A 25,118-nucleotide genomic window follows, 5' to 3' on the forward strand; every position below is an offset into this window, starting at 1 on the left:
GCCCAGTGCCGGGTGCTCCTGCTACAGACACACACAGGGAGGTGGCTGGTTTATTGTTTCCCTTTTTTAATGAAACTAGACCACTGCTTACAAAAGCCTGCGTGGGCCCGCATGCCCACCCTTCCCTGTTCCCTGGCTCAGCCATCCTGTCCCCCAGGAACCGGAACAAGGCGGGTGTGGAAGAACCCCACAGGCTCAGTGACCCACATGAGTGGAGCGGCCTGGCCTCGGACCCCAAGCCTTCAGAGGGTGACAGTGCTACCTCCCGCATCTGTTCCCATCAGGCCTAGGGGCTGCGCGGATGAGGGTGGTCCAGGCTGCTGTGGTTCTCAGGCCACCGCCCAGACCAGAGTGAAATGATGTGACTGTCCCCCCCATGGACCCCCCCGCCCCCAGGAGCTCTCCCCTTCCTCCCCCATCCCAGCCCTAACTCTACCCCACCAGTGATGAGGCCCAGCTCCCGTCGGCAGGGCCAGGGCCTACAGGCTGTAGAACTTGAGGCTCCTGTCCATGCCCGTGGACGCGATGAACTTGGCATGGTGCCCGAAGGCCACCCCGGTGGTCAGGCCGCTATGCTCTGAGGGAAGAGACAAGGGGCGCTGGTGAGAAGCTTTTCCCCTCTGGGTCTCAGCACTGACCCCTCACACAGACATCCAACCCATCCAGTCCTTCCCCCATGGCATGAGACGGCTCGTCCGCTTTCCCCGCAACCTGAACCTCCCGCAGGCAGGGCCGCAGCCCGCCCTGCAGTTACTGCAGGGCCTCGGCGACGCCCGGCACAGGGCCAGCACGCAAGTTCTTGTTGGGCTGAGCGAATGGACGACTCTCAGCGCCCCTCCCCTAGGTGTTCGGGCACCTGCAGCTCTGCTCCAGTCCTGGAGCTGGCGGGACCGAGGCGGAGGGTGCCCCCCGGCATGCAGTCTTGCTCCCCACATCTCAACTGGCTGTTCTTAAAATTGAGCTGAGCTTTCAGTTTGGCATAAACTTCAGTAATCAGCTGTTGGGACCAGCCCAGTGCTAACTCCTTGCTCATAATGGAAACAGTCTGTCAGCTTGCTCGAGCGCATGGAGTTCCAACCCCGGGGAACCTGGGCCCCCACAGAAGGCAGGGCTGGGGCGGGGGCTGGGGCGGGGGCACAAGAGGCTGGGCAACACTCCACAGGAGCGTCAGCACTTCTCTTCAGGCAGGTTAACGTTCACACCACAAAGACCCGTGCTTCCGGCCTGCCACACCCCTCACTCTGCTCCACATCAGAACACCGGGCTGAGGAAGGGCTAAACCCCACGGGCCGTACAGCTAGGCCCGGACACCTCTGAAACACCAGCCACGGCGCAGGCTCGGGAGAACACACAAGTGGGAGAAGTCTGTGTCCTGCCCACAACCTGCTAACGGGGAAAAGAACTGTATCAACAAAGACAGCAGCAGCTGCCATTCATTGAGCTCCCAAGTGTGCAGCAGGTACCTTGCCACCATGCATGCCACCTGTGCATCACCGGCTGGCACAGCCTGCAGAGCAACGCCTATGTGCCCACTGCAGAGCTGGAGAGGGACTCACTGAAAGGGAGCCACGTGCCCGGGGCCATACAGCTATCAGGAGACCGGCAACCCTGTTAGCCTCTATCTTGGCTTCTGTACCTTTTTCCTCTGGCACTTACAACTGCAATTACTGGCGACTATCTGCTGCGCAAAGGTTTGATCTCTCGTACCCACTGCTCTAACCCCACAACAGAGGAGGACACAAGCTGAATGATAACAATGGCAAATCCTTCCTATGCGCCAGACACTGTTTTAATGCACACACATCTAAACCTCACATTAAGTCCCACTGGGTACGTACTATTATCATGCCCCAGAGAGGTTAAGTAACTTGCCCTATGTCACACAGCTTGAAGCAGTAAAGCTGGCACTCTGGCTCGAGTTCACTGTCTCAGTGACCATATTCTGCTGCCTCAAGTTGTGACTAACAGCTGCTGAGGCATATTAATGCCCACTCCTGACACTCCCGACCCAGTGGGGTTCCCCCACCTCCTTCTGGGCCAGAACACCCAGGGACCTGGGACCCCAGGGCCAGCCTCTACCTGTAAAGTGAAGAATCTCCGTCCACTGCTTGCAGATGTAGATCTGGACATCTGTGCCCCCGAGGGCCAGGTAGGTACCGCTCTGGTCAAAGATCAGGGACTTCACCTGCCAGAGCCAGAACAGAGATCACACGAGGGGAACAGAAACTAGGGGCAACTGGGAACAAAGAGAAGCAGTTTAGATGAACTCAGCGAGCCATCGACAAATGAGGAGGCCCCAAGAGCTGGGGCGAGGGAGGCCGCACCTCAAAGTTGTTGTCCAGCTGCAGGGTCTTGAAGTTCTTGAGCTTGCGCAGATCCCAGAGCTTGACGGAGGAGTCGTCGGCCGCAGTGGCCAGGTAGTAGCCGTTCTCGGAGAAGGCGATGCTGGTGATGGGGCCCGAGTGGCCAGGGAAGTTGGCCACGTTGGTGCGCTCCTGCAGTTGGAGGGTGGGTAGCAAAACGTCACCCACTGTTCACGAGAGGGAGAAATGGAACTCCCCAAACTCCTACCTCTGAGATGGCCTCCTCCATCCTTCGGGGAAGGACAGCTGGCAGGAAGAACAGGAGTGGATGGCCCAGCCCAGGCCCCCCGACTACCCCGACCATGTCACTCACAGAGCCACTGTCTCTTCACCATCGGGACACCCCCAGGGCCAGATGCCATAAGCACTTAGTCACAATGAGCAGTCATCAAAGCTCTGACCCTAGGGCTCAGATGGAGGCAGCCATGTCCTACCTTCAAGTCCCAGATCTTGATCTGAGAGTCTATGGTTCCTGTTCCAAAAATGAGTCCATCAGGATGGAACTGTGCACAGGTGAGCGCTGTGGAGAAGGGGGACCTGTGTCAGAGCCCCTGCGGGAGACTAACACGGCAGAGGGTGGCTCCTTCTCCTCACATTCCCCACCGTGCCCGCATAAAGCCTGGCGCTTGGCAGGTATTGGCGGTAAGTCTATTTTTACAGAACAAATGAGCAAATAAAACATAATAATAAATGATAAATAGCAAATGAAGAGAAAGAGGCAACTTACAGCAGCCAGAGGTCTCATCTGTCACCTTGGTGAGCACGCGCCCTGTCTGGATGTCAGAGAAGGCCCAGTACTGAAAAACCAGAGACAATGACATCAGTGAGAAAGTGGGTGTCCTTCAGGAAGCAGAGACCCCCATTCAGCAACCCCTAGTAACACCAGCTCCTCTTGGCAGAGAGTAAACACTCTCCTCGGGGTTCTGGGGAGCCTCCTGGGGCTGGGAAGCTGTGCCCTCACCCACGATGCTCAAGGCCTCTCAGGGCCCTGGGTGGGGCCACACCTGGTCATCAGAGGAGCTCAGGAGATAGTCACCAGTGGCGTGGAGGCTGAGGCCTGTCACAGCGCTCTCATGGGCCCGAACAACCTGAACACAAGAGGTGTTCGGAACAGACCAGATCCTGATAGTGGCATCCGGGGAGGCAGAGAACACCAGCTCCTAAGAGGAAAGCAGAGGCGGACTATCAGAGAGGAGAGGTGGACCACGATGCTCTCAGAACACCAGCAACGGCTTCTCCTCTCAGCCCTGTCCTGCCTGGAACCACCCATCCACCCAATGGTGCCTACCAGGGCCTCTGGTAAATGACATTAAAATGGCCAAACATCATTTGACCTTGGAGGCCTTGCCATCCAGTGGTAGAAGGGATAACTGCACCAGAGTGCAATATCCCACAACCTGTTTGCAGGGCCAGAGAGAACCGTGCCTAGTGCAACTGGCAACTGCATTGCTTCGTTTGTTTTAATAACCACATGCAGCTCATGCCTACTGTCTGGGGTGGCGTGGGTCTGCACAGGACTGGGTCTGGGGGGGCTGCAAGGGCATGTTCAGTGTATCCTACACTTAAGGGTTCTTAGAAAAATTTGGGACAGGGAGAGAACTTACATAGTGTCACCAACCAATTATTTTCCTAAGGGCATTTAAAACTATAAGGTAAAACCTACCATCTTTTGTCAACATGATTTCATAAGAGAAATATAAACACCCAGTAAGAAGGAAAGGAGTGCTTCCATTTGAATGAACTTATTTTTTGAGAAATTCACCATGTTCATGATTCTTGTTTGTCATTTCCTTAAGGTACAGGGCAAAGGCCGGCTGTCTGAGAAGTACCCATCCAGCCACTGTCTTACAGACGCAGACCCAACTGTCCTTGACCTACACTCAAACCCACAGCGTCCCTGGCCGGGTCTCAGGAGCGGCCCTCACTCTCCAAGCCAGCAGGCCCCACCTATTCTGACCCACCCCCTTCAACAGTCAGCACCCAGGTCTTCCCGCCCACGCTGGAGGCCCCTCGGAATGCTTCCTCAGAGCCGAGTGCTTTGTTTTCTGCAGTTTGTATTATAAACATAGTAGAGTTTTGTCTTTTTCTCAACAAACTGTTTCAATGAACATGTTTCTGTAAGTTATGCATTTCCTCTCTCTGTCTGGTCTGAAGAGCCCTGTATAGTGGGTCCTACAGAGTAAAGGAGAACCCCATGACTCCAAACAGAGGCCCCTAAATGTCTACCCTGGAGTCAGAGCTCTTTCTCAGGCCTACCTCACTTTACCAAGGAGACAGCGGGGTGGGCTCTGGCTCTGGGGCCCTAACCCACTGAAACTGGGCTCAGGAACGAGGGCGCAGCGTGGCCAGAACTCCTTACCTGGGAAGGGTGGAACACCACACTGGTGACTTTCTTGGTATGGCCTTTGAGGGTGGCCAAGATTTGCTCAGAACTCTTGTCGAAGACAACGACATTTTTATCTGCCCCACCTGGAAAGGACCCACGTGAGATCCAAAAATGAGCCAAGCCTTCCAGGTCTCTTTGCTACAGAAGGCACTTTTGTCCCCAGGCCTAACTTTTGCATAGGACTGGAGCATGAACCTCCCCTGCCACCTCCCCAACGTCGGCCTGCTGCCACTGGGTCAGGCCAGCTCTCACCGGTGAGGATCTTGTTGGTGTCGGAAGGGCAGAGGTCCAGGGCGAGGATCCCAGGAATGCTGGCGCTGTGCAACCCCTGTGCACACCAAACCCAGTCACAGCCCAATCAAAGCCACACAACTCCCCCTCTGCCACCCCCAGCCCAGGGAACAAAAGTGACCTGCGTTCCTTCTCCACCGCCCTTGGCCTTCTGCCCGGACGCAGCGCCTCCCTCACTGCGTTCCCGGGGAGTGGAGTGGGGCAGGAGAAGCCCCGGCATCTCGGCAGCCGAGGCTGGAAACAGGGCCTGGACGGCTCTCTGCCCGTGCTCCGGGCCGGCCCCCCCAGCCCCGAAACAGCACAGAGGGCCCTCTCCGAGACAGAGGGCGCGGCCACTCACCACGTGCGATGCCACCTGCCGGTACTTGCTGAGCTCTTCTGGCTTCACCAGCTCCTCAGGCACAGTCTTCCCTCTCTGAGGAAAGAAGAAGGCCCACCCCAAGGAGAGCGGCACTGAGGGCGGGCCCCAGCTAGCCCTTTCCGAAGGGGTCAGCACCCTCCCTCCACCTGGCCACCTCTCTCCCCCGGCTCCGTGAGGCGACTCACCTTCTTACGCTCCGTGGTTAGCACAGTGGCCTTGTCTTGAAGCTGAGGAAGAGAGAGGGGAACAGACTCAGTGTGAGCCAAGACAACGGTGTGCTGGACGCTGGTGACGTCCATGTTTCCACAGGTGTCAGCAAAAGCTCGCCATGTGCCAAGGACTGCGCTACAGGCTGACAAGCGTGATCTCTTTCTACTCTCGCCCCAAGCTAATGAGGTGGGGGTGGCGACCTTGTTTCACAGGAGACAGCCTCGGAAGTGAAGGCCACAGGGGTGACAAATGCCAGAGTGAGGAGAGGACCAGGCTGCAGGACTCCCAGACCAGGTCTACGCCACTGAGACAAGAGCTAAAATGCAAGGTGATGCTCTGAACTGTCCGGCAAAGACACAAACTATCGAGTCCTGCAGAGGACTCTCTGAGTGTAATGGCACTGCACGTGAAATCGGGCCAGCTCCGTGTCTTGTGAGCTGTGCCTTGGAATCGGAGTCTCACATTCTAGATCCGTAAACTAGAAAGGCTAATTCTTATCCTGCCTCCCTCAGGGAAAAAACATGAAAACACGCAGCAAAGTATTTTACTATCTGCAAAGAACCCTAACAACAAAAAGAGCTACACGTTGCACTTACTGATTACAGTCTGTTAAATCCCCACATGTCTATGGAGTAGGTACTCTCATTCTCCTCTTAGAAGCAAGGGAAAGGGACACGGAAGGGTTAGTTAAGTCAGCTCAAGGTCCTAAAGCTTACAGATGGTGACCCCGAAGTAGAAAGGGAGCAGTGTGGTCTGAATCTGTGCTCTGCATGACTTTCTCCCCAAAGAGATGAGATTTTTATTTACATGGGACTCAAGGGTGAAAGGTGAGTGCCCATGCGCATTTCTACCAAGTGGCAGCACCCTTACCTTCTGGATAATCTCGGGGGTCATTCCCGCCAGCTCGCCCAAATCCATCGGCTCACCTGCACCCTGAAGAGAGAAAGGGAAGGTGAGGGAGGCAGGGAGTGCCAAACACTCTTCCAGGAGAGCCCCGCAGGCCACCACACGAAAGGGCAGCTGACAGAGGTGGGACAGGGGACGATGCCACTCACCACTACACTTGGCTGAGAGCTCGGCACAGCCTGGGGCACAATGAGACCAGCCTGCGGTTTCAGGGTGGCCAGAGCTGAGAGAGAAGACAATGTTAGAAACGGGGTATGACCAAGCGGAACCAGCACCGAGTGGGGGCTGGGGGGGGGGGCGCACCTTCTCGAGCAGCAGTGACTTCCTTGGTGAGACGGGCAATGACACGGCAGGCGGCGTCGTGCTGGTAGAGCGCGTGGGAGAGCTCTTGGCGGGTGGTCTGCAGCTGCTGGCGCAGAGTGAAGCTGTGCAGCATGACTGCATCCTGGGAGGGGGGATGCCACCGTGAGGGGGAGAGAGGAGCCAGGAGCACCCAGTAGAAGGGCCTGCCCTTGATAAGAGGACATGGCCCCCATCCCACGGCCTAGACCAGTTATCAGTGACCCTGAACGTGCTGGCAGCCACTCCCAAGTCCCTAGGCTTGCCTAATACTGGGCACAGACAGGAGTGGGAGCCAGCTCGTTCCCACCCCCATCTTCACTAATTCACCAGCAAATCTCCGAAGTCATGTCATCACCTCCCCAAGAGGGAACAATGCTGTTGCTATTCACTGACTGCCCTCATTCTGTTAGGCACTGTGCTCAGCAGTCCCTCAAGATATACTCATTCATTCATGTTGTAGAGTGCCCATTATGTACCAGGCGCTGCTCTTGGTGCTGAGGATATACCAACAGATGAAACAAATGCCTGGCATCATGAAATGTATACTCTAACTCTCCCAAAACCCTGAGAGGCACTTATCCATGTTGTACAGTCAGGAAAACTAGAACTGGAATATGAGCAACTTGCCTAAAGTCACATGGCATGTGAGCAGCAGAGCTAAGCATGGAACCCAGATCTGTGTGACTTCAACAACCAGGCTCCTCCTCTGCAATCATCCTGTCCCTCAAAAGAGAAAATAATGCTCCATCCTTCCCATCCCAAAGTCCTAGTCCAATGATGTCTTCAAGTGGGGAAGACGCCAGCTCTCTCCCAGGGACTCACCCACTCATCCTGCAAGGCTTTCAGAATGGCTGGGATGCTGGTGGCAGAGGGAGGCTTGGGCCGGATTGGGTGAGCCACTGCCAAGAGAGGGAAGGCAGGCATGAGGAACCACAACACAGGGGACCCTTCCTGTCCCCCACTCGTCTCCTTCCACCTGCATTAACAGACACTATCTCCTCCTCCCATGCCACCTCCCACCCTCTCAGGCTCCGAACTAAAACGGCCCTGGTCCGAGCCAGCATCTAAACACCTTTGATGTCAATGAGCTGCTCCTCGGACAGAGGCTGATTGTTGATGGGGTCTGTGCCATTCTCTGCAATATACTTCTCAATGAGCCGCCGCTCGTAGACATGATTAGAGACGGGGGACACACACGGGTGCTCTGGCACTTCATTGGAGACTGTGAAAAAAAGGCAGGCAGTGAACCTAGAGTGGTGAGAAAGACCGTGGGGCCCTGGTGGGATAGTTACACTGGATAGAGCATCATCTCAAAGTGCAGAGGTTACTGGTTCAATCGCAGTCAGTCAGGGCACATATAAGAACAGATTGATGCCCTCCCCCTAAAATCAATTTTTATAAAAGGTGATTATATATTTTAAAAAAAGACCTTGGGCCAAAGGGATGCCTCATCTGCTGCACGCCCAACAAGACCATGTGTCCCCACACTCAATAGGAATCAAGACCTGACAGCAGGCCAGTTCTGTACTGTCCTTAGAACACTTTCCAGCTGCGTAACTAGCTCCTCCGTCAATCTGCTGACAGAGAGCCAACAAATAATTACTGCATAATTACTATGTGCCAGGCACCTAGAGAGCTGTCAGTCACCTCTGCCCATCTCACTGTGAACAAAGATGCTCGGGCACCATTATATTCCGGGACATGGAGATACACAAGACACCCAGAGTTAAGTATAGAGCAGCGATTGTCAACCTTTTCCATCTCATAATTACTAAAATTCTGCAGCACACCAAAAAATATCTTTTTTGCCTATCCAATAAAAAATAAATAAAAGGTATAATTTTAATTTTCATTCATTCACACAGAACGGCTATTGTTGTGTTAGATGTTGTCATATTTTCTATTTGACAATCTAAAGGGAAAGAGATCAGTGCCCCTGACTAGTCAGGTACTGCATGTTTTTAAAATTCTTCCAGCACAGCAGGTGAAAAATCACTGCTCTAGAGCCCACCTAGATGGATTACCAGACAAAGAAATTACAAAGCAATGTGACAGGTGCTATAACAATACAAAATATTTACACATTGTTTTACTAGTTGCCAAGCATGGCTGTAAACACTTCCCCTAGATTAATTCACCCCACAATCACCGCCAACAGAGGTAGAGCTGATACGCCCGCCTCAGTAGCCTGTGCGCCCCCTGAGGACAGAGACCGCAGCTGGTCTCTAACAATGCAGCTGCCCAGCAGGCACTCGGTAAACATGCACCAGATGAGCAAATGAGAGGAAGGACGATGCTAGCGATAGAGACAAGAGCGTCCTCGAGACAGAAAGGGCCCTGGCGGGTAGCTTTCTTGGTTAAAGCACCCTCCCGATTGCCTGACCTGTGGTGGCGCAGTGGATAAAGCCTTGACCTGGAAATGCTGAGGTCGCCGGTTCAAAACCCTGGGCTTGCCTGGTCAAGGCACATATGGGAGTTGATTCTTCCAGCTCCTACCCCCCCCCTCTCTGTCTCTCCCTCTCCTCTCTAAAATGAATAAATAAAATTTAAAAAAAAAGCACCCTCCCGACAGGCTAAGGTTGCGGGTTCAATCTCTGGTCAAGGTGAACACAAGAATCAACCAACGAATGCATAAGTGGAACGACAAATTGGTTTCTCTATCCCTTCCTCTCTAAAATCAATCAATCAATAAATTTTTTTTAAAACTGAAAGGAAACAATAGCCGTGAAAATAATCTGCAAACTGACTTCTCCAATGTGAAGAGCTCATTTTCCTAATCAACACTGCCCCTCCTCCCTCCCTCCCGTTTTTGGGATTTATGGAGAGGTTTTAAGAGGAAAGGGCTTGGAAGTTAGGAAGCAAATAGCGAAAGGGATGAGAAACTAGTAACCTAATGAAATGAGAACCAAAAGGAAAGACGGTAGAGCCGTGAAAAAAAGCACGGATTCGGGATCAGAGAACCTAATTCCAGCATCCAGTTCTGCCCCTTGCTAACTGTTCAGCATCAGATGCGCCGTATGCTCCTTGAACCTTACATCCTTATCTGGAAAAAAAAGGACCTTTCTGTCGGCTTCGGAGATTTCCTGTGAGCATAAAAAGGAGACCACAGACTGGGAAGCGCACTGTAAACCAATAATGGCTTTACAAACGTACGCTGTTTTTATCAGCCCTGCAGGGTGAGGCTGGGAGCTGGAGACATGGCTTCCAGCCCTGTCACTGCCTCTAACTCACATGTGACCTTCGCAAATTGCAGACGCTCTGCCTACCCAGGCGAGAGCTCAAACAACATCCAGTGCAATGCTCTCATTCTGCAGGGGAAACTGAGGTCCAGAGCTCCGCACCAGATCACAAAGCCTGTCGGAGGCGGATCCTGCACCAGCTCTCGGCATTCCCGATTCCTGCACCAGCCCCGGCTATACCGATCTCTGCACCAGCTCCCTCCGCTCAGGCCTCAGTTCCCACTGCGTCAACGAGGTGGCTGGCCTCAAAGATGCCCGCGACAATATACTCGAGGCATTACGTGAAGCGCTGCACAAATGCATCCCAAGCTGAGGACGAGGACCCCCGTGCTGACAAGCCGCCGCCCTGCCTCCCGGGAGCCCCGTCTTCACCTCCGCCCCTGCCCTGGCGCCGCAGCAGCCCGCAGATCCTCCCGCTCGGCTCTCCGGCCTCTCGCGATCGGCCGCAGCCGATACTCACTAGAGCAGATCAGAGACATGGCGCCGTCGCTGTTCTCCGAGGCGCCACACACCAGGCTCCGGGATTAGCTGCGGAGCTGCCGCGGGCCAGTTCCTGTTCCTAGCTGCGTCGGGGACGCTCCGCGGCCAGCGGGGAGCTGCCCCGCCGAACGATAATAGCGTAGCCCTTCACGTGGGACTGCAGCGGGGCGCGCGCCTAGCCTCTCACACCGAACGGAAACTGCCCTTCCCCAGAATGCAACCCGGCAGGAAAGGGCCCGCCTGAGAGTCTCGGCTATTTCCGGAAAAACTCGTTTCTTTCCGTAAAGCTCCCCCGAGGCACGAGAGGAAGAGATCCGGAACTACATTTCCCATGATGCAGCAGTGGGAATTTAAAGCCAATGCAATTTAGCAACATTTTTGAGACCCTTGTGCGCTGGGTCTTGGCACCAGTCTTGCAAACTGGTGTATGCGAGAGTTTCCAATGGCATATTCCTTAGGTCTGCCTTAGAGTTCTGCATCTTCAGGGCGTGTCCCACGTGATTCTGCGGTGTTTTTTCGGACTACCCTTTGAGAAACGCTGCTAGATGACCTGATGAAGAAAGCACAGATGCAGATGGATTAAGAAACTGACAGTGACCAAGAATCGGTTCTGGTCCTGCCTCTTCTACCAATTTGCTCTGCGATCTTGGGGAAGTTATCAGTTTCCCTGCCCCTTTCCTACATGACTTCTGAATCCCTTCCAACTCAGATTGTGTAGGATTCTTTGTGGATACCTATAAGATAAGATACTCTCAGAAATCATGTAGAGCAGGGATCGGGAACCTATGGTTCGTGAGCCAGATGTGGCTCTTTTGATGTCTGCATCTGGCTCGCAGACAAATCTTTAATAAAAAATAATAATAATGTTAAAAATATAAAACATTCTCATGTATTACAATCTATTCATTTCCTACCGCTCCTGTTCATGGTTGCAGGTGGCTGGAGCCAATCACAACTATCCTCTGGGACAACACCAAATTTTTATTGGATAATGCTTAACGTACACGGTCATTGTATGGCTCTCACGGAATTACATCTAAAAATATGTGGCGTTCATGGCTCTCTCAGCCAGAAAGGTTCCCGCCCCCTGATGTAGAGAATGGGTGGCGTGGGCGATTAGGGATTCAGATTAAGCAGCAGACAGACAGGCATGGTCAGTGAAGTCTTCACTGAAGAGGTGAGAACATTCTGACTTTGACAGGTGGGCCAAATTCAGATAGAAGAGAAAGAGAACAGAGGGCATCCCAAGAGGAGGAAATGAACAAGCAAAGGCTTGGAGAGAAGAATAAAAGTTGCAGGTATGAAGGGTAGTATCACATAGTGGCCAAGTGCAAGGACTCTGAAATCAGATTGTGTGTGCTCTGTGCTCTAATCCCAGCTAGTAAACTATGTGAACTTCTCGGCCTTAATTTTCTCATCTGTAAAATAGGGTGGTGATAACAAAGGTTGAGTTAAATAATAGGATTGTTGTAAGGACTTAATATACTGCTCACAGAAATTAGGGGATATTTTATCTCTTCATATTCATTCTGAAGTATCCCCTAATTTTTCTGAGCAGTATATTTAAAAAGGTCTTTGAACTAAACTCGACACATAGTAAGTACAATGAAAATACATGCTCATATCTGTTATCATTCGCCTGAAAGCCAAGCACATTATCCAAACTACTACCATCTTTCCCCTGCACCAATAAAATAGCATCCTAATTGGTCTTGCTTCTAATCCACTTTTCAACAAACAGCCAGTGATCTATTTTCAATGACAAATCTATTCTCACTACTCCCCAGGCTTTCATTCACTCAACAAATACTGATTGGGCGCCTCCTATCTGATAACTGGAGATACAAACGGTGAGCAAGAAAGACAAGATTTCTGCTTTCTTAGACCTTACATTATGGGGTGCAGGCAGGGAGAACCATAAACACACAGGCAATCAACACATGAGAAATTTCCAGAGTGATAAATGCTAACAATAAAACAAATCAGAGTCAAGTGGATAGGAGGTTCTGTGGGTAGGAGGGATGGGCTACTTTAAGCAAGTTATTTGGAGAAGGCATCTCTGAGGATGTGACATTTTTGTTGAGACCTGAATGAGGGAGAATGTTTTCGGCAGAGGAAATTCACCCCCAAGTCCTGCACCATATAGCCCATGCTGACCTCCACAGTCTAACTAACCTCATCTCCTCTGCAGCACACTGGAGGTTCTCACACCTACTCTGGCCGGTTCCAGTACTTTTGCCTGGAACATTCCTCAACTCCCTCTTTCCCCTTTTCTTCTCATGCCCTTCAAAGTAAACATCAGTATCAACTTAAATAGTGCTTCGTGAAGCCTTTAACTTGACCCCCCAAGTTGCGTTCATGGCTCTCTCAGCCAGAAAGTTTCCCGCCCCCTGAGGTAGAGAATGGGTGGTGTGGGCGATTAGTGAAGTTTAGTCCCACAGCACCCTGTCATTCTCTGGGCCCTTCTGGATAACAATAATTTAATTGTTTACAAGTATCTGTTTGATGTCTGGGTTCTCCATTAGACTATACATTCCGTAATGGGAGGAACCATAGTGGTTCTTCTCATTGTTTCTCAGAGTCTAGCACAGTTTCTGACACATAGTAGGAACTTCATAACTGTTGTTAGTTGAATGACAGGCTCCCTGACAAGCCAGGTATCTTAAGTACTTGGATATAGTAGAAAATAAAATGGATTTGTTTAAGTGAGACCTTGAACCAGAGCTAGTTACATTTTCTTAGGGGTTGGCAGCAGAACAGCAGTTAAGCTATGAAGTGATAACCACACTTCCAGAAGATTCCTCTGGAAGATACTTAAGTGGATGGATCAGAGGGAGACAGAGGAGAGAGAGAGAGAGAGAGAGAGACTCAGTAATTTATTTGACAGATTTTTATAGAGGACCCCCTGTGTGCCAGTCAGGCACTATACTGGGCACTGGGGATACCACTGTGAGTGAAACCAGAAGTGTCCCTGTACTGAAGAGTTTATGGCTGTGATAGAAGAATGGGGGGGGGGGAAGGGGAGTCCTTTCAAAGCGTTTGAGTTCCAAAAGCCAGCCCCTCAGGGTATAGAAAGGATTCAGGGCAATTGACTTCGAAGGAAACACTGCAGGTAAGAACTTGATCTCAGATTCCTCCCTACTTCCCCCAATTTCAACCTCTCCACAGAGGAGATACAGATTACCTAGGCGGGGAAGGGAGACGTACTGGGAAAGGGATACATGCATAGCTATTGGTGGGTCCCCAAGAAAGAAATTCTATGCCCTGCTCCATGGCCAATTACCCAAAAGAAGCTCCATTTCCCAGTGGCAAATTTTGTGGACAAGTGACTGAAGAAAGTGAAGATAGGGATTATATAGAGTCACTTTAACTGCTAAAATTATTAACATGATGAAGGTTAAGGCATGAGGAAAGACTCCATTCTTGTTCTTACTAGCCTGGGAATTGAAACTTTAAAAAAAAATTATTTACTGATTTCAGAGAGAGAGAGAAACATTGATTTGTTCTTGTATGTGTCCTGACTGGGGATCAAACCCACAAGCTTTGACTGGGGGGATGACGGTCTAACTAACTGAGCTATCTGGCCAGGGAAGGAACTTTTTGAACCTTCCAGTCCTGCATCAATGCCTGGATATACATCTGCACATATACAGGAACTGCAGATAATCCTCTTATTACGCCTTGAAGGACTTGCACATCCAGTTCACTAACATGATCAGACCTCTTGGCACCGCCTTCTGGGCCACCTGGTATCCATCATCCAGACTGCCTGACCTCTGACTAGTAACCGCGCTCAACCAATTCTAGGACTCAGAGTGCAGGACTGATAATTCTCAAGACAGTACTTTTTCCTGTAAGCACTATTAGCTTTTCTTTCTTCTTTGGAACACTTCTGGGTTAGTCGCCTAGCTGTATTCCCAGTTTGCAAACTCTAAGACCCTTTTACTTCATCTTTATCATTTATTTCTAGCAAAGCCTCCATTCTTTTTTGAGTTCATTCCACACAACAGATGATTACGCAGGACAATGCAGCGCAAACAACTGACACTGAGGATTAGATGAACTCTCTCTCCTCTCCCAGGGTGGCCCTATGTTAATTTTCCAAAAGGTGTGTACAACCTGGAAATCAAGGGTGGGAAAATCCCTGAACTGTCTGAGATTTGTTTCTACCACTCAGATGGAAAAGAGAGTTGATAAGAAATTAAACAATCATAGGAAGAAAAAGTTGCATTTCTTGCAGAGGAGAGTCTGACCTGAGATGGCGTAGTCCTACAAATCAGAAACTATCTCACAAGCAAGCGTATAAGTAGTTGCAAGTGTTAGAAAGGCTGGAAGGTGAGACCCAGTATCCTACCAGAGTCTGCTGGGGAAGAAAGAGACCCTTATCTGAGGGAGAAAGTGATGCGAGTTCAGAGGTAACACACATCTGAAGGAAAGAAACAACTGAGACAGGTGACAGACTGGTTGTTACTCCCTGTGGTAGTCTGGCAAGAAGACAGAATTAGAAGGCTGGTTCTAATTCTGTAGTAGTGTGTGTGTGGGGGGGGGGGGGTCCGTTTTAAAGTGTTGAGTTTCAGGAACTGATTTAACATTAAAGGGGAACTTTCGCAGGGCAGTCAATGTGATCTACGAATTAAGACATCAAGTTGGATTTTTTTTAATGTACAATCTGTTACATCATTGAATCCCCACACCTACTGGGAATTATTTGTGTAGTAAAGTGGAAACAACTGAGCTACGCGCCTAGAATTAGAAAGCAGACAAGGAGTGGCCTCATTCCAAATCCCTGGACCCCCACCCAGGGGTCTGGGTGTTTGGTTCCTTTCCTTCTCTACAATTAAATGAACATTTGGGAGCCATCTGCAAAGTTCGGGCGTGGAACTGCTCTCAGAGGGAGCGGATGCATTTCCCCAGCGTTATGTGGCTCTAACGGCTCCGACACTTGTACCCTTTGTTCCTTTTTAGCGCGAAAACTTTCTCAAAACACCAAGGGCTCTTGGGCGCCTCCCGGTTAGAACAATGCCCAGGAGGCACTAAGGGGCTCGGGGACTACATTGCCCGAAATGCCGAGAGGCTGGAGAGGCAGATAGGCTTCGACCCCGAATTCAAAGAGCCAGTTTACGTACTCCGCAGCCCACATATGGTCACGTCTTTTCCCATTCCCGCCAGAGACTTCCGTTCCCAGCTTGAGCTTCCCATCCCACTATTCTCCGTCTGGGAAAGCTTGGAAAAAACAAAAACCCACAGGGTGGGACGCATGCGCATAGCGCACTGGGTTTGGGACGGGAGGGAGCGGCCGATACCAGGGCGCATTCCGCCATGCGCGTGCGCAGACGATAAACCAACGCCCGGGGATTGAGGCGCGGGTTTGGTGGCGCGTTTTAGCGAAGTCGCACGTGAAGGGCAGCAGTAGCCGGAGACCGGTGAGTGCGAACCGAAGCCAGACTTCGGTGCCGGTCGTGCCGGAGAGGCGGCAGCCAAGGCAGGCGGGACTGGGGCGGAGCCGCGAGGACAGACGAGCACGACTGGGGAGGGGTCCGACGTCGCGAGGCGGGAAAGGCAACTGGGGACCCGGATCCTCGTTGCTATGCAACAGGGGGCGTCGTTACTAGGTAACAGGAGGCACGCGTTTCCTGGGAGCAGAGGGTTCTGAACGCGGCTCCTAAGTCCCCACGAGGCGCGGTGACTATCTAGGGGACGAGGTCAGCGCTGAGCCTTCCCCCGCGACCCCCGCCCCACTACCCAGCATCCTGCGGCCTCGCTCGGAGCCCTTTGGGGTACCCTGAACCCATGGGCCGCGCCGGGTCCCATGCCAGAGACGCCACCCAGCAAGGGCTTGGCAGGGGACATGCTGTTCGAAATAGCACATGCCACTGACACCCTGTCTCGGGGAGGCTGGGCCCTGGGGAGGGCTCAGTGCGGCTGGGAAGCTGCCCCTTTGCCTGTCGCCCTGCCCCCAAACAGTTGCTGGGATGCAGCTGTCAGGGGGTGAGCGGGGGCTGCCCCCACCTGCTGGGACGCAGACTTCACTCCCGCCCAGTGGCAGCTTCGCCGTCTAGGAGCTTCCTTCCAACACAGCTGCCCTTCTTGGGTGGCCGCTGCATATTTGGATCAACTTTAAAATAAGCCCCTTTCCTCACCTCTTCGTGGCTGTCTTTTGCTACCCTCACGGCTTTGTTGGCAGGATCCTAATACTAATTTAATAAGCCTGTATTAGTTATCATTCTGTGCTAGGTGCTGGGGATTCCAAGAAGAGTTAGTTGTCAAGTCTGACCCCGGAGGTACTCAAAATCTAAAGGGGGAGGCAGGCATATAAACTGCTGAATTCTGCTACAACGATGAGCGGTATATTGGGAGTTTGTGAACTGCAACATTTCTATAGGTGTTTATAGTGGACGAAGTTCTTGCAGAAACATGTTAATTCCTTGCCAAGAACTCTTAACTCTGCTTAACCCCACTTTACATTTGAGGAGATTGAAATTCAGATAAAGGGATAGGCACAAGGGTAGTAGCTTCTAGTTTGTAACAGAGTTGAGCTGGTGACCAAAATTGAGGATCCTTTGTGCTCTGCTACACTTTTAGGGCTTTGCCCAGAGTATACTTTTCCCTGTACAGAACCCCCTCGGAGCTCTGAAAACAAAAGTGTGAGCCCTCTCTGGGAGAGCTGGAGATTGTTGGCCCGGGCGGGGCAGACATCCTTGCTTTGACAGGCTCCACAGACCATTCTGATGGGCCACCAGAGCTGAGAACTGCTGCTCGGTAGGGGCAGCTCTGAGCAGTGATGGGGAAATCGGGGCCAGCAGGGGGCACCAAGTCAGCCGCCCCTCCTGCCACGTAGTGATTCATTGTGTGAAAGGAAACAAGCAGAGGAAAGAGCACTGGCAGGGGGTATGTGGACTGCCCCACCCTGTCCTCTTAACAAACCACACCTAAACATATAGTGACTTTTCCCTACCACACTTAAAGGAAACAGTTTCCTCCGCTCAGCCAGGTTTTCCTGGTCCTGCTTGAGCCATAGTGCAGCTGCCTGGACAGCAGTGGCAGGTCTAGTCCCAATTGCTTGCTGTTCTCATACCTCTTGGTACAAAAACATGACCTGTAAGCCTAGCAGGTTGATCATCTCCTGCTGTGTAGTCCCGTCCTGACAGTCTCTCTGGTTGTCCTCTCACTTTGAGCTTGTTGATATTGGGGAGAACTTTAAGCCCCTCAAAAACAGGGGCCATGCCTTACAGAGGCAGTGTGGGGGTGTGGAATGAGCAAAAAGGCAAGATTTAGATTTGGGGTTCTGGAGTCAAGTCCCAGCTCTGCTGTGTGAACTTGAACACATCATGACCTCTCTAAGCCATAGTTTTCTGAGTGAAACGTGGAGAGTAGCGGTACCTTAGAAGATTAAGAGTTAAATGAAGTGGTGAAATAACAAGCACTTTGTAAATTATAAAGCAACACACCATATATATGTATATACACACAATTTGTTATCGTTGAGGGCCTATTATTTGAGGCTAGGTGTTGTAGGCAGTGAAGACATGTTGTAGGCAGTGAAGACATACTTTCTCTCAGAGATCGAGACTGCTTCTGCTCTTGGTCATGGCTTCTCTCTAGTAAAAGGGTTTGGGCTGAAGTGAGGAGGCGTAATGGTGATGGGTCAGATTCTTGCTGGGATTAACCTGGAAGAAAAGAGAAAGACTCCTATTAAAGAAAACAATTCGAAGAAATGGATCAACCAGCTAGATTAGGTTTCCCGTGCACTTCACAGGGTCAGCTGGCAAGGCAGTGTTGGCCTCATAGTGGAGGATTTATTTCAGGGTCCCCCAGCTCCCCTCAACTGGGCTTGAAAGTGGAGCCTAATGTAGGTAGAACTCAGCAGGCTGCCAAGGGGGGAAGCAGCTCCTGTCACCTTGACCTTCTAGAATAGAGGAGGCGACATCTGATTCCTGCTGGTGGAGGTCCTTGGACATAGAATCCAACCCAAGATAGCAACCCGGCTCTTCTAAGTCCTCGGTGTGGTTTTGACCCAGATAGTTCAGGAACTGAACCGTGCTTTCCTCATCTCCGACCACTGGTAGGCGGGAACCATCTGGTTCTTGATTTGTGCCAAAAAAGAGGAGAAGGCTTCCCAGCCTGGGGTCGTTCTACATGAATTGTGTGTTTTGCAGAAATTCTCCCTCAAGAGAGACTTATTAGAGCAGCTGTTTCAGGGCCAGAAAGTACCCCAAATGCAATATTTTTCTAAAATAAGACTTTCTTGAATCCTTTCCCTTCCCACTAAGCAAGAAAGGGAGCATCCTCCCTTCCCTCTCCTCCATCTTGATGGCTCTGATTTCTGGCCAACTCTCTGAGTGCCCTGGAAACTGCAGAAACTTCAAGCACCTCGCTGCTCCCACCTCAGGGGCATGACTGCCTCTGATCATTGGGTCCGAGTCATGGAAACTCCCTGGAACATCAGGTTCGTTTCTGAGCCAGAAAGAGAAGAGGGGATTTGCTGGGGTTGTTTGACATTTTTCAGGCATGATGGCAAAGAGAGGTTGGTATTGGAAACATTTCTTGGCTGATCCTCACCTGCTTCAATGAGTCTATACTTGTTGGGTCTTAACTTGCCTGTAGCATCATGTAACAGATGAGATCGGGCACAAATCATAAAGTGGTTAAGTGAATTATCACCAGTAATTCATGGAGATGATTGGTAGATGCCAGATTTCCTTTAGCTCGTGAATAATCACTTGTGTGATTTTCTTTTTTTTTTTTTCTTCTTTTAAAAAGTGATAGGCAGGGAGGCAGAGAGACTAATTCCCGCACGAGCCCTGACTGGGACCCACCCAGAAAGCCCCCTACAGGGTGATACTCTGCCCATCTGAGGCTGCTGCTCCATTGCTTGGCAACTGAGCTATTTCAGTGCCTAAAGTGAGGCCATTGAGCCATCCTCAGCGCCTGGGGCCAACTTGCTCTAACCACTGAGTCATGGCTGCAGGATAAGAAGAGATAGAGAGAGAGAGAAGGGTGGAGAAGCAGATGGTCATTCTCCTGTGTGCCCTGACTGGGAATCGAATCTGGGACTTCCACATGCCAGGCTCACACTCTACTGGTGAGCCAACTGCCCAGGGCTATCTTGTGTGACTTTCTAAATCACTGCTGAGACTTAAACATATTGGAGACCATATGGCAGAGTGGGATGTGCTGAGGGTCTGGTGTCAGATGTACCTGGATACAAATCCTAGTTTGTCCATTTATTTCTTACCCTACCCCAGTTTCTTTTTTTTAAGTTTAAAAATTATTTTATTGATTTTTTTTTTTAGAGAGAGGAAGAGAGAGAGAGAGAGAGAGAGAGAGAAGAGAGATAAGGAGAAACATTGATTTGTTGTTCCACCCATCCATTCATTCACTGATTGATTCTTGCATGTGCCCTGACCAGGGATCGAACCCACAACCTTAGTGTTTTGAAACTGAGCTGCCTGGCCAGGGTCCTACCTTGATTTCTTCACCAGTCAAATGGGGGATAACAATAACTACATGATGGGTTGTTTAGAGGATTAAATGAGATGAGTGGTACATGGTTAGTTTTTTATTAATAATATCTTTCCTTAAAGGTTGTGCTTTAACCCTTTGCCTACATTGGGGGCTGGGGAGTTCAGGTCCTTCTGAGTCTCTGGGTCTTAACTTTGTACAGTGGAATTACCTTGGGAGCTTTTTCAGGTCTCAGCCTTGGCTGTATCCAGACAGTGACACGAGAACCTGTGGGCATGGGACAGCAGCATCAGCCCTTGGTGAAGCTCGCCCAGGTTCCAGTGAGCAGTCACACTTGAGATCCGCTGCATAACCTTCACTCCAGCGAGTATGTGACTTGGGAGTAGAAGTTTAGGTTCAAACCTTGGCCTTTCTACTTAGCCCAGAGATCTTGGGCAAACACTTAGCTCCTGTCTCTGTTCTGCACCAATAAGGGCGAAGAGGATGATACTCACCTCACATGATGGTCCTGCAGAGCAAATGGCATATGAATGTGCTTATGTTCTTGTTTGAGCACGTAACTCAGCACCTTTCTTTATATCAGGGGGAGTCAACCTTTTTATACCTACCGCCCACTTTTGTGTCTCTGTTAGTAGTAAAGTTTTCTAACCACTCACCGGTTCCACAGTAATGGTGATTTATAAAGTAGGGAAGGAACTTTATAAAATTTATAAAGCAGAGTTACAGCAAGTTAAAGCATATAATAATAATTACTTTATGTACTTTATGTCAGATTTTTGCTAAGTTTGGCAGAATAAATCTTTATAAAACAACTTACTAGAGTTAAATCTATCTTTTTATTTATACTTTGGTTGCTCTGCTACCGCCCACCATGAAAGCTGGAAGGCTCACTAGTGGGCGATAGGGACCAGGTTGACTACCACTGCTTTATGTTATTATATGGTGGTAATCCTATCTGTGCTTTTAGATTGTTGGGGTTTTTTTTGGGGGGGTTTTGGCGACAGAGACAGAGAGAGTCAGAGAGAGGGACAGACAGACAGGAAGGGAGAGAGATGAGAAGCATCAATTCTTTGTTGTGGCATCTTAGTTGTTCATTAGTTGCTTTCTCATATGTGCCTTGACCCGGGGGCTACAGCAGACCGAGTGACCCCTTGCTCAAGCCAGCAACCTTGGGCTCAAGCTGGTGAGCTTTGCTCAAACCAGATGAGCCTGCACTCAAGCTGGTGACCTCGGGGTCTCGAACGTGGGTCCTCTGCATCCCAGTCTGACACTCTATCCACTGCGCCACCGCCTGGTCAGGCAGGTTTTTTTTTTTTTGTTTGTTTGTTTTTTTTATATTAGTTTTATCTGAAGTAGGTTATAAATTCCTTTGGTACAAAGCCTTAAATTCTTATAATTTTATCTTTATGCCCCTAGCACCAAAGACACAGAGACAGGCCTTCAGGTTTTTAGAGAGATCTTCTCATGCACCCTGAGGCACTGAGTGATACTCACTGCTTAGTGAATCTGCAAGTGGTGAAGAGTATAAAAAAAGAGGAATCCGTGAATCAAATGTTTGTGCTCAGCTTAAGGGGGAAGTCTCACTTAAGTTCTGCTTTTCTCAACTAGCGGCAGGTGTGGAGGCGGGCCCTGGAGCCGGTCAGAGCTGAGATGGCGGGTCTCTAGGCCAGTCTGGCCCTCTGCTCACCCTGTGCTTCTCTCCCTACAGACCCAGCCATGGCAGGTTCAGGCAGCACCTGGCTGTCAGGCAAGCATCTGTTCAAAGTCATCCTGATGGTCCTAGTGGCCCTTGTCCTCCTCCACTCAGCATCATCCCAGTCCTCTCGAGAGTTTGTGCACCCAGGACAGCAGAAGAGGGAGGTCCCAGGTGATCTCCTGAGCCAGATAGGTCGATCTGTGCGGGGAACACTGGACGCCTGGGTCGGGCCGGAGACCATGCACCTGGTTTCTGAGGTAAGGAAGGCGGGCCCTGCTGGGACGGCACACACTGAGAAGGACAAAGGAGGGGCCCTGCTGGGTGGCTACCCTGTCTGTCTTAGCTGCGTGTCCTCTGTGTGTCATAGCTCCTGGTGCAGAGGGCCCCAACTGCCACAAAATGAAGCAGGCAGTACCTACCTCTTGCATTCCCATTGTTTGAATTCTGCCCACCAAGGCCCTTCGCTCCATCCGCATCTCTCCCTTGGTCCTGACCCTTCTTGTCAGAAAGGCTGGGAAATGAGCCATCTTTACAAACTCCTGTCACTAGGTGACCTGTAGAGTCTGACCTTGGTCTACATTTGACCTGAAGTCTTCAGTTGGCAAGATATCAAGACCTGAATTATTTCTTCACCTGTAGAGGTGGGGGCAGGGCTGACTCAGGGGCTTAAGGCAGGGCTCTCTCTTCTACCCAGTGGCTTCCCAAACGTAGTGTCACATACTTTTTATAGGCTAAGTACTAAGCAGCTGAGACAGTTGTTTATAAAACCTGGAATATAGCAGAGCTGATCGATTCCTTTTCCACTGAAGCATCGAGCCCTGTACAAGCTGTGACTTCACACGCCTCCATGACTTCTGTGAGGCTAGGAGGACCCCGATTTTAGAGGGTGGCTACAGCAGGGATGTGAGGATTCCCCTACCCACATACACCTACTACCACCAGCAAAATGTTCCAGCACATCAGCTGAATTAGGGCCTGAATGTCCTGGCTTCTAGTTCAGGAGGGAGAAATAGTCGGCTGTCCCTCCTGTGCACTGGGAGGTGGATGGGGAAGGAGGACCCTGGCTGAGAGGCAGGCGGGAGACGTTCCCGCCGGGCCGGGCCTGGGCAGCGGTGGCTTGGTGAGGGTTGGAGAAGAGCCTCGTCAATTATGGATGCATCTCAGCGCTGCTCTGTCCACAGTCCCTGTCTCAGGTGATGTGGGCCGTCTCCTCCGCCATCTCCATGGCCTTCTTCGCTCTGTCTGGGATCGCTGCGCAGCTGCTGAATGCCTTGGGGCTGGATGGTGAGTGCCGGAGACCTGGGTAGTCAGCTGGAGCTTAGCCCGTCACATCCTGTTAGTGGGGGTTTACCTTTGCAGGGTCTAGACTTCTCCCCAGCTTCCCAGCACCTCCTAGGCTTCCCCAGAGACCAGCAGAAGAGCAGACCAAAAGCTTCCACCACCTACCAGCCATTAGCTTCATGTCGGGAGACGCATCATGCTATTCCATAGCATCTCATTTAATGTACCCACAGCCCGGAGAATTGCTCCCATTTTGTAGGTGAAACAGGCTCAACCGAGAGAAGTGATCTACCCCCGGCCGGCAGGAACCGGAGCCGAGATCCAGGCTCACATCTCTGTGACTGTGGGAAGGGAGTTTTCCTTGGCAGGGGGGTTTAAGTCCTCCCCCCCTTAGGGTTCTAGCCCCTCCTCCCCGGCCCCTCCCCTCTCCAGGTTGGCTGACTCTGTGACCCTTCCCCCTTTCAGGAGATCACCTCACCCAGGGCCTGAAGCTCAGCCCCAGCCAGGTCCAGACCTTCCTGCTGTGGGGAGCAGGGGCCCTGGTAATCTACTGGCTCCTGTTCCTGCTCCTCGGCTTGGTCTTGGCCTTGCTGGGGCGGATCCTGTGGGGCCTGAAGCTTGTCCTCTTCCTGGCCGGCTTTGTGGCCCTGGTGAGGTCTGTGCCGGACCCTTCCACCAGGGCCTTGCTCCTCCTGGCCTTGCTGACCCTCTATGCTCTGCTGAGCCGGCTCACCGGCAGCCGGGCCTCGGGGGCCCAGCTGGAGGCCAAGGTGAGGGCACTGGAGCGCCAGGTGGAGGAGATGCGCTGGCGGCAGAGGCGAGCAGGCAAGGGGCCCCGGAGCGTGGAGGAGGAGTGAGAAGAACTCGTGACAACACCACTTTCATGTTACCAAAGAGCTGAGCTGCTTCTGGGCCGCTGGCCCTCCTTCCAGCCCCCTGCCCCTCTCTTGCCGTCTCTGAACCCTCAGAACCTTCATCTCTGCACCAGACCCCCTAGCTGAGAGGGAGGAAGACCATTCCCCCTGCCGGTCCTCTGTCTGGGGTCGCTTCTCTTACCCCTTTGTATGCTTGCAGCTTCTCAGCCAGGGCAGCTTGGAGGACACCCCTCTGCCCCCAGCTTTTGCATCTGCTCTCAGCGAATATCATTGCCCTCAGCTTCTGTGACTCTGCTACCACTTGCCTTCCTGCTGATGCCCTTGCTTTCCTGTCCTTCTCTTGCTCCTCCTTTGCCAAGTCCCCAGCTCACTCCCTGTCTCCTTCCAGCCCTGTGCTCCAACCAAACCCCTGTCCCTCAAGACCTGCTCCGCCCCCCCCCCCATTGCCCAGGGTGGGAAAGAGGCAGAGCATACAGACCGGGACCCAAGGGGAAGTGAAGTGGGGACGTTCCCCGGGGGGGCTGGGGGCAGGATGTACATGGAGTCTGTTACAAGTGCCTTAATCCGAGCCAGCGGGCCCTCTGCTTGCCCGCTGCTGTGCTGTATGCAGGAAAGTGCGCCGTGGCTGCTTTGTGGCAAGACGACAGTGGTTCCTCTCAGATTCCCCTTCAGCCAAAGCAAAAAATGACTGCTTTGTAGGCTGTGCCTGCAAGTAGGATCCTGCAGTGGCCGCCAGATCCCCTGTGGGGATTACAGGGACCTGAGTGGGAAGGAGGACTCATCTCATGGGCAGAGTTCCAGGCGGGTCTCCATCTCTCTCTCCACTCGCTGCCACCGAGGAGTTGCTGACCAGGGCCCACTCCAGTGACCTGGGAGGATCTGGGAGCAGACCCTCCAGCGATGGCAGCACAGCCCCTTCCCTCTTCACACGCTAGCTCTGCGGGAAGCAGGGGCAGCCTGCTAGCCCCTCTCCACCTGGGCTCTCATTCTTCCTTTGAGGCTCGGGTGGAGGGCCCGGCACATGATGCACATGACATGAAGAGTGAATAAATGCCCAGTTCTTACTGTTAAGGTTTGACATGGATTCACAGCTGCAGTGATAATATATTTTTATCAGCGCTTGGTTGGTTTTAAATAAAGTGCACGCTATTTTATTATCTTGTTCTGTGTAGAAGTATTATTTATTCCTAGTCTGGATTGCTTTGGTATCATCCTCCACAGTTAAA

The 25,118-nt window shown here is 51.6% G+C and overlaps 2 protein-coding genes across 4 annotated transcripts; one reads left to right on the forward strand and one right to left on the reverse strand.

Moving 5' to 3' along the window:
* Positions 1–400: 400 nt before the first annotated feature.
* On the reverse strand, positions 401–10,784 carry PRPF19 (pre-mRNA processing factor 19). Its single transcript, XM_066251628.1, has 16 exons — positions 10,559–10,784; positions 7,932–8,081; positions 7,682–7,758; positions 6,821–6,962; positions 6,667–6,740; positions 6,482–6,544; positions 5,587–5,628; positions 5,381–5,455; positions 5,002–5,077; positions 4,723–4,832; positions 3,368–3,523; positions 3,091–3,160; positions 2,798–2,883; positions 2,325–2,495; positions 2,080–2,185; positions 401–577 (listed from the first exon to the last, which is right to left on the reverse strand). The coding sequence occupies exons 1-16, from the start codon at positions 10,575–10,577 to the stop codon at positions 480–482; spliced, it is 1,515 nt and encodes a 504-aa protein (XP_066107725.1). The 5' UTR covers positions 10,578–10,784; the 3' UTR covers positions 401–479.
* A 5,059-nt stretch (positions 10,785–15,843) lies between these two features.
* On the forward strand, positions 15,844–25,052 carry TMEM109 (transmembrane protein 109). Of its 3 annotated transcripts, none has more exons than XM_066251630.1 (4): positions 15,844–16,001; positions 21,749–21,993; positions 22,918–23,020; positions 23,483–25,052. In XM_066251630.1, the coding sequence occupies exons 2-4, from the start codon at positions 21,757–21,759 to the stop codon at positions 23,872–23,874; spliced, it is 732 nt and encodes a 243-aa protein (XP_066107727.1). In that variant the 5' UTR covers positions 15,844–16,001; positions 21,749–21,756; the 3' UTR covers positions 23,875–25,052. The 3 variants fall into 3 exon arrangements, with proteins under 3 accessions (XP_066107727.1, XP_066107726.1, XP_066107728.1); XM_066251629.1 differs by lacking the exon at positions 15,844–16,001 and adding an exon at positions 16,062–16,190; XM_066251631.1 differs by lacking the exon at positions 15,844–16,001 and adding an exon at positions 20,271–20,407.
* The last annotated feature ends 66 nt before the right edge of the window (positions 25,053–25,118 follow it).

Source organism: Saccopteryx bilineata, chromosome 1 (assembly GCF_036850765.1).
Source record: "Saccopteryx bilineata isolate mSacBil1 chromosome 1, mSacBil1_pri_phased_curated, whole genome shotgun sequence".
In the NCBI taxonomy this organism is placed as follows: domain Eukaryota; kingdom Metazoa; phylum Chordata; class Mammalia; order Chiroptera; family Emballonuridae; genus Saccopteryx; species Saccopteryx bilineata.